General features: G+C 36.7%; 1 protein-coding gene across 1 annotated transcript in view; it reads left to right on the forward strand.

The window, feature by feature from the left end:
• Nucleotides 1-15,931, forward strand: part of C2CD6 (C2 calcium dependent domain containing 6) — a gene marked incomplete at both ends in the record, with an annotated part of 149,911 nt that overhangs the window by 94,258 nt on the left and 39,722 nt on the right. The window contains 2 exons of the mRNA XM_080689345.1: nucleotides 2,773-2,794; nucleotides 4,663-4,791. Of these exons, the coding sequence (XP_080545471.1) occupies nucleotides 2,773-2,794; nucleotides 4,663-4,791 (151 nt within the window). The remainder of the gene's footprint in view (nucleotides 1-2,772; nucleotides 2,795-4,662; nucleotides 4,792-15,931) is intronic.

A 15,931-nucleotide genomic window follows, 5' to 3' on the forward strand; every position in this document is an offset into this window, starting at 1 on the left:
AGATAAAAGACCTAAATATAAATCTTAAGACTATAAACTTTTAGAAGAAAATCTGGGTCATAAAAGCTCACAGCATTGAAATTGGCAGTGATATCTTGGATATGATTTCAATGGCACAGGCAACAGAAGGGTATACAAACTCCCTAAAAAATAAAATATTGTATATCCAAACGCGATGTAAACAGAGTTAAAAGTTACTGATAGAATGGGATAAAACATTTCCAAATGCTATATCTGAAGGTATATTAATATTCCAGCTAGAAATCCTAAAAATTAACAACAATAAAAGCAAATAATACAATTTAGAGATAGGTAACAGACTAACATAAATAATGAATCTCCACAGATAACTAATCTTAGTTGTCTGTTGGATGGAAAATTTTGTTTCTCTGGTTCTGGTGTGTGTTACCTATTTCTTATTTGTAGCTAATCTCTTTGAGTATTTTCTCTAGTGCTGGTTTTGAATACATAAATTCCTTCAGTTTCTGTTTGTCATGGAAGCTTCTTATTTCTCCATCTAATTTGATAGAAAGTTTTGCTGGGTAGGAAATTTTTGGCTGGAAGTTGTTTTCTTTCAGAGTTTGGAATATGTTACTCCAAGCCCTTCTGGCTTTCATGACTTGGTTTGGGAAGTCTGGAGTGATTCTAATTGGTTTGCCTCTGGATGTCACTTGGCCCTTTGTTTTTGTTGCCTTTAAGATTCTCTGCTTGGCTTCCACATTGGTCATTTTGACAATTATGTGGCGTGGGGAACCTCTTCTCTGATCCTGTCTAAAGGGAGTTCTATAAGTTTCCTGGACCTGTGTATCAACCTCTTGCTCTATGTTTGGAAAATTTTCTGCTATTACTTCCTTGAAGAGATTATTGATCCCTTTGGTTTCACCTTCTTTTCCCTCCTCTATTCCAATTATTCTTAGGTTAGCTCTCTTAAAATGGGCCCTTATTTCTTCAATGTCAGATTCCTGCTGTTGGATTTTTTTTCTAATTTAGAAACTATGCGTTCATTTTTGGAGTGATCATCTTCTAAGAGCGAGATTCTATTCTCCATGTGGTCTAATCGGTTGTTTGTACTTTGAATTGAGGCCTTTACTTCATTAATTCATCCTTTATCTCTTTTTGGCTCTCTCTGAATTCTTTTCGAAACACCTCTATTATTTCTACAGTTATTTTCCTGATTTGATCTTCTAGAAATCTCTGAATTTCTGTTTTATCGGGTTCTGATGTTGTGGAGTTGTGAGCATTCATTGCTCCATTGTTATTCCTCTTTCCCATGATTTTGGAAGTTTGTGCCTTCTCTGGGTTCTTCCCTTGGGTCACTACGACTTCACTTAAGGTGCTCTGGATCTCAAGTCTGTGGTATCTCAGTCCCCACTACTCCTTTACTGGGTTGTATGGCAGAGTCTCAGACCCAGGGAGTCAATAGAGGCTGCTTTAGACCATGGGGGCAGTGCCAGGTTGCGCGTTCTCCTATGGTGTGATAGCTTTGCCACCGCCACTCCCCTACTGGGTCAAGTCCCTGGGAGTCAGTACTGGGATTTCTCCTCTGGGGCCCGCAATTTGACTCACTGTTGTTGAGTACGCAGATGGAGCTGTAGTGGACTCGGTGAATTTGCTGCTGCCACCGCCTGTGACAATATGGCGCTGCTGCTACGCCCTCGGCCGTGAGGCTGGCATATTTCTTCTCTGGTTTTGAGCTCCGCTCTGAGTCCCTGCAGTGTGTGCTGAGCCCAGCCACTGGGAGCTTTAGACACTCCCTGTGCCGAAAAATCTGTCGAATCCCGCCGGGCTGTTCCGCAGCGGCTCACCTCAGCTCGCTGTCCACCGCTCCTCTCTGGAGCCTGGTGGGCTGTTGAGTGTGTTGGTCTGGTGCCGTCCGGTGAACTCCCCTTAGCATTTCTTGTAGAAATAGATTTACTAGTAGCAAACATCCCCAGCTTCTGTTAGTTTGGTAATGTCTTAATTTCTTCTTTAATTTTGAAGAATAGCTTTGCTGGCTATGGAATTTTTGGTTTAGAGATTTTTTTTCTTTTGGTACTTTAAATATGTCATTCTTTTACCTTCTGATTTAAATGGTTTTTGATGAAAATTTGGCTGTAAACTTTATTGAAGATCAAGTCATTTTTCTCTTGCTACTTTTAAATTCTCTGTCTTTTGGCAATTTTATTAAAATGTGACTTGGTGTGACTCTTGAATGAGAAATTCAATGGACTTCAACTCAATAAAATCCATTTAGCTTCTTGGATGTGTGAATTCATGACTTTGATCAAATTTGGGAGGTGTTTGGATATTATTTATTCAAACATTTCTCCTGAAATTTTCTTTCTGTTTTCCTGCTACTTCATAATGTTTATGTTGGAATGCTTGGTTCTCTCACAGGCCTGTTAGCACTCTATTCACTTTTCTTTATTTTTTTTTTTCTTTCTGCTCCTCAGATTGAATCATTTCAAATGTCCTATGTTCAAATTCCCTGATTCTGTCTTCTGTCTGATTTAATCTGCTGTTAAATCCCTTGAGGGAAATTTTTATTTTAACAGTTACACTTCCTAATGTTGAATTTCTATTTGGTTCCTCTTTATAATTTATATTTATTTCTTATTAATATTCTAATTTTTGCTCATATATTATTTTCTTGCTTTCCTTCAGTTCTTTGTTAATGGTTCTCTTTAGTTTTTTGAGCATATTGAGAAAGTTGTTTGAAAATATCTCTTGTTCAGTTCAAAGTCTGGGCTTCTTCACTGGTAATTTTGGGTTGTTCACTTTTTCCCCCTGTAGAGGTCATATTTCATATTTTCTGGTATGCCTTGTAGTTTTTTGTTGAAAATTGGGCATTTTAAATATCTTAATGTAACTCTGGAAATCAGTTCTCTTGCTTCTTCAGGAATTGCTATTGTGATTATTAAGGAATACAATCATCCATTTTTTAGTGACTTATCCAAATCATTTTTGCAAAAAACTTTTTTTGTGATCATTTTGTGTTCTGTGACCTGATTTACTTACACACCAAAATTTATCTGCTTTTTTTCTTCTTCAAGTAGTGTCCTGTTTGCTGAAAGTTTGGAATTATATTCTGGAGTTCTGAAGTAGGTGATCTGTCTGTTTTTGAAAGTTCGGATTTATTTTAATGGAGGGATCAATTCTTTTTTATTGGTGCACTATAGTCTCATATCATAATGTGGAACATGTGGACAATGGCGTCTATTCACACAGTACTTGGTGCCCTCTGCCCTCTTCCTCCCCTTCCCCTTTTCCTTCCCTCTCAATACTGAGTGTCCAGGTTAACAATGTTATATTCACATGTATACACATATTTGAATTTAGCTATTCCATTATAAACCTCAGCCTTCTTCCTCCCCTACCCTTCCTTTCTCGCTTTGCTGAGGTTTCTCTAGCTTGAGCATATTAGAGAAAACATATGTCCCTTCTCTTTTGTGCTTGGCTAATCTCACTTAACATAATGTTCTCCAGGTCTTTCCATCTTCTTACAAATAACATGATTTTGTTCTTCTTTATTGCCGACTAGAATTCCATTGTGTGTGTTCCTATAATTTCACAATCCACTCATCTGTTGATGGAGACCTAGGTTAGTTCCATATTTTGGCTATTGTGAATTGTGCTGCTATGAACATAGGTATGCATATGTTAATGTAATTCTCTGATTTAAACCACCTTTGGAAAGATACGCAGGAGTTGTATAACTCCTGTTGTTGGAGTTGTATGGTGGATCCATTCCCAGTTTTATAAGGAATCTCCACACTGATCTCCATAGCAGCTGAACTAGTTTTCAGCCCTACCAACAGTGTAAAAGAGTTCCTATTTCCCCACATCTCCACCAGCATTTCTTGTTATTTGACATCTTTATGCTTACTAGTCTGATTGGGTTTAGAGAGAATCTCAGTGTAGTTTTGATTTGCATCTCCCTGATTGCTAATGATGTTGAACATTTTTTCATGCATCTATTGGCCATTTGTATCTCTTCTTTTGTGAAGTGTCTATTCAGTTCAGTTGCCTATTTCTTGAGTTATTTATTTTGCTAATGTAGTCTTTTGAGCTCTTTGTATATTCTGGATATTAGCCCTCTATCAGAGTGGTAGCTGGTAAAAATCTCTCATTTTGTAGGCTTCCTCTTTAGATTCTTCGTTGTTTCCTTAAATGAGCAGAAACTTTTAGTTTGATACCACCACACTTGTTAATTCTTCTTTTAATTTCCTGTGCCTTGGAGGTCTTGTTGAGGAAGTTGCTACCTGTCTCTATATGCTGGAGTGCTGAACCTATCCCCTCCTCTAGCTTCACCATCTCTGGTCTGTGTTCCAGATCTTTGATCCATCTCAAGTTGATTCCAGTGCATGGTGAGAGGTAAGAATTTAGTTCCGTCTTTCTACAAATGGATAGCTAGTTCTCCTAGCACCGCTTGTTGAAAAGGCTGTCTTTTCTCCAGCATATGAATTTGGCCCCTTTGTCAAAGATCAATTGACTGCAAGTGTGTGGATTTGTTTCTGTATCTTCTATTCTGTTCTATTGGTCTGTGTGCCTGTTATTGTGCCAAAATCATGCTGTTTTAACTACTATTGTTATGTTATATAATTTGAAGTCAGGGATTGTGATGCCTCCTGTATAGTGAGGGACCAATTCTTTAAATATTGTACTCCGGTTTTTGCTCACCAGAGTTGGACCCCGCAGAGGCGTAGGGAAAGCTTCAAGGACCCGGAAGCAGACCTTGTAACCGTGCGTGCAGAGAATCAGCGGGATATGGAAGAGCAACCAGCCCTTCAGAGCCCCAGACTGAGCTTCCAGGTAACAGCGTGAGCTTAGATAAGCCATGGGACCCAGCGGGCACACAGTGAGTGCCAACAAACACGGCGATAACTGTGGGCGCCAGTGTGCACCAAGGGGGGCAAGTTCAACTCCAGTGACACAGGAAGGGTGCTTAAGGTGTAATACTGCACAGGGACACTAGGGGTCACTCCAAGCAAATATGAGACATTGGGATATACTCCAGAAGCTATCACAGTGATCAGACATTCAGAAATTACACCTACCCTCCCTATATTTGTAAAGTAGTAGGACTGGGTTTTTTTTTTGTTGTTGGTTTGGTTTTTTGTTTTTTGGGGTTTTTTTTGTTTTTTGGGGGGTTATTTTTTTCTTCTTCCTTTTATTTGCATTTCTTGTTTGGTTCTTTCATCATCTCACATGGTTGCTAGTTCATTTTATTTTTATCCTATTTTTTATCTTAACCCTTTTTGTTCTCTCTTGGTGGTCTATTTTTGTTTTTTTGTTGACATTGTTGTTTATATTTGATGTATAATAGTTAGCCTTTGTACCTTATTTTGTTACTTTATTCGTTTGTGTTTGCTCCTTCTCCCCACCCCTTCTATAAAAGTCTTCACTTTAGCTTATCTAATATCTTCCCTCAAAACTTTCTCCTTTTCCTCTAACTGTATCTCATACACAAAGTTTCTCACATCTCCATACTTAAATATTCTAATTAATAGAAGAGTCTTACCATCTAACCTTCTCCCATTCTCAACCTGATACAACCTTATGATACTTAAATTCTTCCACAACCTAACTATATCCTCTACCTTAACTGACTCCTGCACCCATCACCCCAGCTACTCCACCATCACCCAACCCTCACCACTCAAAAAAGTACTGTTTACCTGTTGACTCTTCTAAATTCCTACTACTAAGACTGGACTAAACATAATACCCACAAACGATGGGTAAACATCAGAAAAACAGGCCTGAGAACTTTGAAAATAAGAGAAGTAGGAATAGTGAAGAAATAACAGAAATTACTAATATTAACCTACAAGAAATGCAAGAAGGGGAGTTCCGAATCTTGATCTACAATATGATGAAAGGATTTAAAACAAGTCTAGAGGAGATGAAAGACGAATTAGACATACGAAGAAAGAATCAGAAAGAGGTCTGGAATGAAATGAAAGAGTCAATAAAAGCTGGGTGTAGTGGCACATGCTTGTAATCCCTGTGCTTGGGAGGTGGAGACAGAAGGATCGTGCAGGTTCAAAGCCAGTCTTGCTGGCTTAAGAGACCCTGTTTCCAAATAAAAATATAAAGCAGAGAATCTTAAAGGCAACAAAAGCAAAGGGCCAAGTGACATTCAGAGGCAAACCAATTAGAATCACTCCAGACTTCCCAAACCAAGTTATGAGAGCCAGAAGGGCTTGGAGTAACATATTCCCAATTTTGAAAGAAAACAACTTCCAGCCAAAAATTTCCTACCCAGCAAAACTTTCTATCAAATTAGATGGAGAAATAAGAAGCTTCCATGACAAACAGAAACTGAAGGAATTTATGTCTTCAAAACCAGCACTAGAGAAAATACTCAAAGAGATTAACTACAAAGAAGAAATAGGTAACACACATCAGAACTAGAGAAACAAGATTTTCCATCCAACAGACAACTAAGATTGGTTATCTGTGGAGATTCATTATTTATGTTAGTCTTTTACCTATCTCTAAAGGGTATTGTTTGCCTTTATTGTTGTTAATTTTTAGGATTTCTAGTTGGAACATTAATATACCTTCAGATATAGCATTTGGAAATATTTTATCCCATTCTATTAGTAACTGTTAACTCTGTTTACATTGTCTTTGGATATACAATATGTTTTTTATTTTTTAGGGAGTTTGTATACTCTTCTGTTGCCTGTGCCATTGAAATCATAACCAAGAAATCACTGCCAATTTCAATGTTGTGAGGTTTTATGACCCAGATTTTCTCCTAAAAGTTTATAGTCTTAAGATTTATATTTAGGTCTTTTATCTATTTTGAGTTAATATTTGTATATGGGATTAGGTAAGGGTCCAACTTTATTCTTCTCCATGTAATTATTATTTTTCAACAATATTTAGTTAAAAGATTATTTTTTCCACCACCAAATGTTCGTGGAAACCTTGTCAAAAATAACTTGACAATATAGGGAAGAATTTAGCTCTAGGCTTTTATTTAACTCCAATGGTTTATATATCTGCCTTTAGAATAGTACTACACTGTTTCAATTATTGTAGCTTTATATGGTTTGAAATCAGAAAATATACATCTTCTAGCTTTGTTCTTTTTCAAGATCATTGTGGGTACCTAGAGTCCATATTCCATATTAGGATAGATTTTTTTTTCTGAAAAATAAATATATAAATATATGATAGTTTCACCTAAAAATAGAAAAAATAGATTCTCTGGTAAGAAAGAAAGTAAAAAGAAATATTGAAATGTTATCTTTAAGTCATCAAAAGCTTGGTATCAGACAAATGAAACTGTTATGTGAGATTATCATTTTTAATTTTTGATAAATTGCTATAATACTAGATGTCAATCACTAAGCCAAGCATGGGAGGGAGGGATAGGGAGAGAATGGGGTGGGGATCGGGTGGGGGCTGACTGGGCAATGTGTGCATGTATGTCTACAAAAGTATATATCCCACTATGATATATGAATACAGTGCACCAATTAAAAAAAAAATCACTAAGCCAAGCAAGGGATTGAGGGACAGGGAGGGAATGGGGTGGGATTTGGGTAGGGGTTAAATCAGCGATGCGTACATGTTTGTACACACAAGTTTTTTACCCCAATAAGTTGTATGAATATAATGCACCAATAAAAAAATTAAAAAATAAATAAATAAATAAAAATTATGTCTGGAAGTATAGCCCAGAGGTAGAAGGGTTTCCAGGAACCCCAGTACCACCAAAAAAAAAAAAGAGTCAAAGTAGAATATCACTGTTAGAAGACAGTTCATCCAGCTGGGCGTGGTGGTGCATGCTTGTAATCCCTGCACTTGGGAGGTGGAGACAGGAGGATCGCACTGGTTCAAAGCCAGCCTTGCTGGCTTAAGAGACCCTGTTTCCAAATAAAAATTATAAAATAGGTCTAGGAGTGTATCCCGAAGGTAGAAGGGTTTCCAGGAACTCCAGTACCACCAAAAAGAAAAAAAGAAAAAGAAAAAGAAAACAGTTCATCCAAAACCGAAAACACAGTCAACAGTATACAGAAGTCATTACAGCAACAACACCTAAACATACAACAACTATGGGACAACATGAAGCATCCTAATTTATGGATAAAAGACACTGAAGAAGGGACAGAGGTACAGACCAAGGGCATCTGTAATCTCTTCAGAGAATTTTCCAAGCATGGAAAGAGACTTGGATCTTCATGTCCAGGAGACATACAGAACACCATTAAGACAAGTTCAAAGAAGGACCTCCCCATACCACATAATAGTCAAAATGACCAACATAGAGGCCAAGGAAAGAATCTTAAAAGCAGTGAGAACAAAAGGACAGGTGACATATAAAGGCAAAACAATAAGAATTACCCTAGGCTATACAACCCAAGTCATGAATGCTAGGAGAGACTGGTATGACGTGATTCAGACCCTGGAAGAAAACAACTTCCAACCAAAACTACTATATCCAGAAAAACTACTATTCAAAATTGTTGGAGAAACAAAGCCTTTCAAGATAAACAGAATCTCAAAAAATTTATGAATTCAAAACCAACACTAGATAAAATACTTAAAGAAATAAACCATAAAGAAGAAAAAAGAAGCACACTTCAGAACCAGAGAAGAGAGGAAGTTGATTAGTGGGGTGTCTAAGTAAAGAAGAAAGAATAAGCTACCAAACAGAAGACAGAACACAAAATGATAGAAAACAAAAATCATATTTCAATAATAACTCTTAACATCAAAGGACTTAACTCACCAATCAAAAGACATAGACTGGAAATGTGGATTAAGAAACATAATCCAAATATATGCTGTTTGCAAGAAACTCAGCTTACAGCCAGAGACATTCACAGACAAGTGAAAGGATGGAAAAAGATATATACCATGCTATTAGAGACCAAAAAATGGCAGGGGTAGCAACACTGATATCCAACAAAACAGACTTCAAGCTAAAACACATCAGAAGAGACAAAACAGAGCACTTACTTTTATTAAAAGGAACAATCCACCAAGAAGATATAATGATAGTAAATGTTTATGCTCCAAATGTGTGTGCACCCACATTTGTAAAACAAACCCTTCTGGGCATTAGATCTCAAATAGACCCAAATACAGTAATTCCAGGAGACTTTAACACACCTCTCACACCACTGGAGGCAAAAGATGAGTAAAGACTCTTTAGAACTAAAGAAAACTATAAACCAAATTAACTTAATAGACATATACAGAATATTTCAACCAGGAACTACAGAATACACATTCTTCTCCACAGCCCATGGAACCATCTCCAAAATAGATCACATCCTTTTCAGAACATAATGGAATGAAAGTAGAAATCAACAACAGGAAACTCAAAAGAAACTATTCAAATACATGGAGATTGAATGATACACTATTGAATGACGAATGGGTAAGAGTGGACATTAGGGGAGAAATAAAGAAATTTATGGAAATAAATGAAAATAGAGACACAACTTACCAAAATCTATGGGACAGTATGAAGGCAGTATTAAGAGGAAAGTTTATAGCATTGAGTGCCCACATAAGAAGGACAGAGAATCGCCAAGAACCTAATGACACAACTCAAGGACCTAGAAAAACTGCAAGAGTCTAATCCCAAAGCCAGCAGAAGGCAGGAAATTATTAAAATCAGAGCAGAAAATAAATGAAATAGAGAACAAAAAACAATTCAAAGAATCAACAAAACAAAAAGCTGGTTCTTTGAAAAGATTAATAGAATTGATAAAACCCTGGCCAATCTAACCAAAAGAAAGAGAGAATCAACTCAAATTATTAAAATCAGAAATGAAAAATGAGACATCACCACAGATAGTGGAGAAATTCAAAGGATTATCAGAAACTATTCTGAAAATAGAATAGTCCAGTAGACTAGAAAACACGGAAGAAATTGATAGATTTCTAAGCACATATAACCTACCTAACCTGAACCAAGAGGACATAGCAAGCCTAAACCAACCAATAGCAAACAAAGAAATAGAAATGGTGATAAAAATTCTTCCATCAAAGAAAAGCCCAGGCCCAGATGGGTTTCCAGCTGAATTCTACAAAACCTTCAATGAAGAACTAATACCAATACTTCACAACTTGTTCTGGGAAATTGAAAGAGATGAAACTCTCCCAAATTTCTTCTAAGAGGCCAGTATCACATTAATACCCAAACCAAATAAAGATACCTCAAGAAAGGAAAACTACAGACCAATATCCTTAATGAACACAGATGCAAAAATTCTAAACAAAATACTAGCCATACACACTCAAAACCATATCAAGAGAATAATACATCATGACCAAGTTGGTTTCATCCCAGAAAAACAAGGCTGGTTCAACATATGCAAATAAATATGTGTTATTCACCACATAAATAGAACCAAGAACAAAAACCACATCATCATAATAATAGATGCTGAAAAAGCATTTGACAAAATCCAACACCCATTCATGATAAAACACTGCAGAAAATTGGAATAGAAGGAACATATTTCAGCATCATTCAGGCAATATACGACAAACCCAAAGCCAACATTATATTGAATGGGGGAAAACTGCAAGAATTTCCTCTAAAATCAGGAACAAGACAAGGATGCCCTCTATCACCACTCCTTTTCAATATAGTCTTTGAGACTCTTGCCACAGCAATAAGACAAGAGAAATTAAAGGAATTCAAATAGGAAGAGAGGAATTAAAATTATCCTTATTTGCAGATGACATAATCCTTTATCAAGAAGACTCAAAGAACTCAATCAAAAGACTTCTGGAGCTGATTAACAAATTCAGCAAAGTTGCAAAATCAACAACAGAATCAACCTAAAGAAATCAGTGGCTTTTCTTTACGCCAACAATGAATCCACAATGAAAGAACTAAAGAAAACAATTCCATTCACTATAACCTCAAAAACAATAAAATACCTAGGAATAAACCTAACCAAAGATGTAAAAGATCTCTACAACAAAAATTATAAAACATTAAAAGAAAGAAATTGAAGAAGACCTTGGAAAATGGAAAGATCTTCCATGCTCATGGATAGGCAGAATAAATATCATCAAAATGACCATTCTGCCAAAAGTGATCTATAGATTCAATGCAAATTCCATTAAAATACCAACAACATTCTTCATAGACCTAGAAAAATCAATCATGAACTTTATATGGAAAAAGAAAAGACACAGAATAGCCAAAGCAATTCTCAGCAATAAGAAACATGCAGGAGGCATTACAATCCCAGACTTCAAGCTATACTATAGAGCAATAGTAGTAAAAACAGCATGATACTGGCACAATAACAGATATACTGACCAGTGGATTAGAATAGATGATACAGAAACAAATCCACACATCTTTAGTCAATTAATCTTTGACAAAGGGGCCAAACTCATATGCTGGAGAAAAGACAGCCTTTTCAACAAATGGTGCTGGGAGAACTGGCTATCCATTTGTAGAAAGATGGAACTAAATTCTTACCTCTCACCGTCCACAGGAATCAACTTGAGATGGATCAAAGACTTAGAAATTAGACCAGAGACTGTGAAGTTATTAGAGAAGGGCATAGGCTCAACACTACAACATACAGGCACAGGCAGTAACTTTCTCAACAAAACCTCCAAAGCTCAGAAAATTAAAGCAAGAATTAAGAAGTGTGATTGCATCAAACTAAAAAGTTTCTTCTCATCAAAGGAAACCATAAATAACCTAAAGAGGAAGCCTACAGAATGGGAGAAGATCTTTACCGGCCACCACTCTGATAGAGGGCTAATATCCAGAATATACCAAGAGCTCAAAAGACTCTACACTAGCAAAACAAACAAACCAATCAAGAAATGGGCATTTGAACTAAATAGACACTTTACAAAAGAAGAGATACAAATGGCCTATAGATACAAGAAAAATGTTCTACATCATTAGCCATCAGGGAGATGCAAATCAAAACTACACTGAGATTTTATGTAACCCCAGTCAGATTGGCAAGCATAAAGAAATCAAATAACAACAAATGCTGGTGAGGATGTGGGGAAAGAGGAACTCTTTTACACTGTTGGTGGGAGTGCAAACTAGTTCAGTCACTATGGAGATCAGTGTGGAGATTCCTTACAAAACTGGGAATAGATCCACCATATGATCCAGCTTTACCACTTCTGGGTATTTTTCCAAAGGGGTTGAAATCAGAGAACTACAGCATCATATGCATACCTATGTTCATAGCATAATTCGTAATAGCCAAAATATGGCAACCCAGGTCCCCATCAACAGATGAATGGATTGCAAAATTATGGGAATTATACACAATGGAATTCTATTTAGCTATAAAGAAGAACAAAATCATGTCATTTGCAAGAAGATGGAAAGTCCTGGAGAACATGGAATGTGAGATCAGCCAAGCACAGAAAGAGAAGGGACATATGTTTCCTCTAATATGCCCAAACTAGGGAGCATTGGGGATATCAGAGGGACTCCAGATAATGGAAGGGAAACCTCAGCAAAGCTAGAATGGAAGGATAGGAGAAGAAGAAGGCTGAACTTGATTAATGAGGGACTACATCTGAATATGTGTAAAAGTATGAATATAGCATGGTTAATCTGGACACTCATTGTTGGGAGGGGGGAAGGAAAAGCAGGGTGGGGGAGAGAGCACCAAGTACAGTTTAAATGTATATCATTTATTTTAAATTAAAAATAAATATCTGCCGGGTGAGGTTGCACACGCTTGTAATCCCCACGCTTGGGAGGTGGAGACAGGAGGATCACGCAGGTTCAAAGCCAGCCTTGCTGGCTTAAGAGACCCTGTTTCCAAATAAAAATACAAAAATAGGTCTGGGAGTGTAGCCCGGAGGTAGAAGGGTTTCCAGGAACCCCCGTACCACCAAAAAAAAAAAAAAAAAAAAAAAAATATATATATATATATATATATATATATATATAATTAATTAAATAAATAAATATCATACTCCATATTCCTCTGTCTTCCCTGATGAAGTTTCTACCTCCTTTTTTTATACTAATCTTTTATTTTATTTACTTTTTTATATTCATTTTTATTTTTATTTACTATTAAAAAACAGCTATTTTCTCCTGGGGCTTAGAGAATTAGAAGAGGTTAATGATGGACGTGTGACATCAAGCATTTTCTTTTAATGCTTTAAATTTCCTACCTTAACTATCTATAAATACAGTGTTTCAGTTGCGCATACCCATACCCAATTATACCACACCCAATTATACTTGTTAAATTGTAAATGAGTCCTTTTTATAAGATAAAGCCAAATGATAATACTTAACCTCATTTTATTATGTATTTCTATAAATAATGCTAAGTCTCAATGATGTATTGATATGTAATTATTTTTCTATTTTCCTTTTCTACTCTGCTTTCTAGATTAGCCCAATAAGTGATACCAGACATTATTACCCTTATTTGCCAGGTAAGCTGTTATTTTCATTTATAGTATTATAATTTTCAAATATTCATTCAATGAAATTTGGACCATCAAATCATATACAATAATCAATATCAAGATGTTCCTTCAAAAGGTAAAGTTAATATTTTTGTTATTGACATGAAAACTTACAGTGTTATACTATACCACTGGGAGATCAAGCAAAGAAAAATACAAATGGTCTTAAAATTTGGAAATCTGGGTAATTTTTATTCTATATATACAATGATATTATATGGATAAATCATTTATTATATTTGCTTATCTGTGTTTCCAAACATTAGTCTACTCTGTAGTAGATATCTAGTGAAAAGGTTTTTCTAATTTGGTAAGTTGTTCGGTGATATTTTTATGAAGACATATTCAACATACCAGTCAACTCAAAGGTGATAATCAAAATATTTAACAACCAATCCAGTGTAAGCAGGGAAAACAAAATGACATTGGATCAGAGTTCTAGAGGTCCCCTGATGTGTCATTTTGGAGTTGAGGGAAATGGAGATTCCCAAGGAATCAAAGTAGCCAGGGAAGTGCAATTAAGGGGACACATGAGTTTTTGAGGCAGCAGCATTTTACCATTAGTACACTTTAAAAAAAATTGAATAATTGGAATAGTCATGGTATATAGCGTCTGCATTTCCACTTAGAGGAGACTGCAGTAATCTAATTAAATGAAGATAAAATAGGTAGCAAGGACAGTTGCTGCGTAGGAATAATGAGCAAGCAGTTACATTTCTTGATAACATACAAGCGTCCTTAGGTTGTAGAGATAGTTCTCTAATTAGGGTTTATGAAGAAAAGTCAAATCAAAAGTATGAATGACAAGTATGGGTCAATTAAACCAGTAAATGGGGGATTTGGCTTAGCTTGAATAGTAGAATGCTATAAAATAAAAATTTTAATGTGATTATAACTGAGTACTATAGTCATGTATGTATGTATCTATGCAGAGAGCCAGTTTGGACAATAGTGTGTCAGTTTTAGGAACTGCTACTTTAAAACACCATAAAAAATTAAGGTACACTTAAATTATTGTCTATTTTAGAACAGTAAAGACATTTGAGAAAACATTAAGGATTAACAATATATCTTTGGAGATTGGGATATTTGGTTACCTATAACTCAATACTGCTATGGTATAAGATGTCTCCCCAAAGCCCTGTGTTGGAAGCGTCGTTCTCAATACAACATTGTCACGAGGAGGGGCTGTGAGAGGTGGTCACATCACAAGGGTGGCATAAATGGATCAGTGCCATTATCATGGGAGTGGGCTTCTTATCATGGGGATTCCTTTCCTATAGAAGGTGGAGTTTGGTGTGGCTGCTATATCTAATATCTGAAAATATGAAGATAGCTTTGGAACTGGGTAATGGTTAGGTATAGAATAATTAACAGGATCAGGCTAAAAAAAGCCTAGATTGTCATAAAAGGACTAGTATGAGAGATTCGACTGAGTGCTCAGAAGGGGAGGAAAGCTGTGAAGGAAGGGAAGATCTGAAACTCCTTAGAGATTACTTGTGTGGTTATGATCAGAGTACTTATAGAAATGTGGATGGTAAAGTTAATTCAGAGGAATCTCAGATTGAAATGTGGAATAAGGTATTAGAAACTGGAGAAAAACATTATCCTTGTTATAAAGTGGTAAAGAACTTGGCTAAATGGTGCCTATACTTAGGAGCTTTATAGAAATCAGAAATCAAGAGCTATTAATTTCTAAGAAGAAATTTGGCAGAAGAAATTTCTAAGCAAAATAATAAAGAAGCTTCATGGCTTCCTTTAACTGAATGTAGTAAAATACCAGAGGAGGGAAATTATTTAAAGAAGAAACTTAAAAGGGAAGCAGAATGGAAGGATTTAGACAATTTGCAACCTGGTCCTGTGCAGAATAAAACATACTTAGGAGATCAAGCCAAGGGCGTGGCCGGGCAACCCTTTGCTAAAAGAGATTAATACAGGTAGAAGGGAGCTGAGTGCTATAGACATCAAGACAATGGAACAGTGACTCCAAACACATCTCAGAGATCTTTGAGGCAAGCTAGGACCTTGGCAAGGTTTCCAGAAGGGCATTTGCAGGACCTCTGCATTTGCTGTCCTGTGCCACCTTGAATATCTGCTCCCTGCTTCTAGCATAGTGCTCTTTAACCACTCCAGCTTTGGCTGAAGCCAGCCCAGGTGCAGCTCATGCTACTGCTCCAGAAGGTGAAAGTCCTAAGTCCTAGTGGCAACCATGTGGTGCTAGTTCTGCATGCACGCACTTGGGGTTTGCAAGTTGTGGGAGCATGGTTACCTCCACCTAAAGTTCCAAGCGTAGCCTGGGTCTCTGGTAGCCTGGGACCCAGACAGAAACTTGTCAAAGGGTACAGCCAAGAGTCCCCCACGAGGGCAATTCACAGTGAACCCGAGGTATAGGGGCTGCTGCAGAAACCTTAGAACTATAGAGCTGCCATTGGCAATGATGGCTTGGGAGAGCTGTAGGCAGGAAACTCCAAACTGAGAGCTGCTAGTTGGC

This window comes from Muscardinus avellanarius (genome assembly GCF_963383645.1).
Source record: "Muscardinus avellanarius genome assembly, chromosome: 2".
Taxonomy (NCBI): domain Eukaryota; kingdom Metazoa; phylum Chordata; class Mammalia; order Rodentia; family Gliridae; genus Muscardinus; species Muscardinus avellanarius.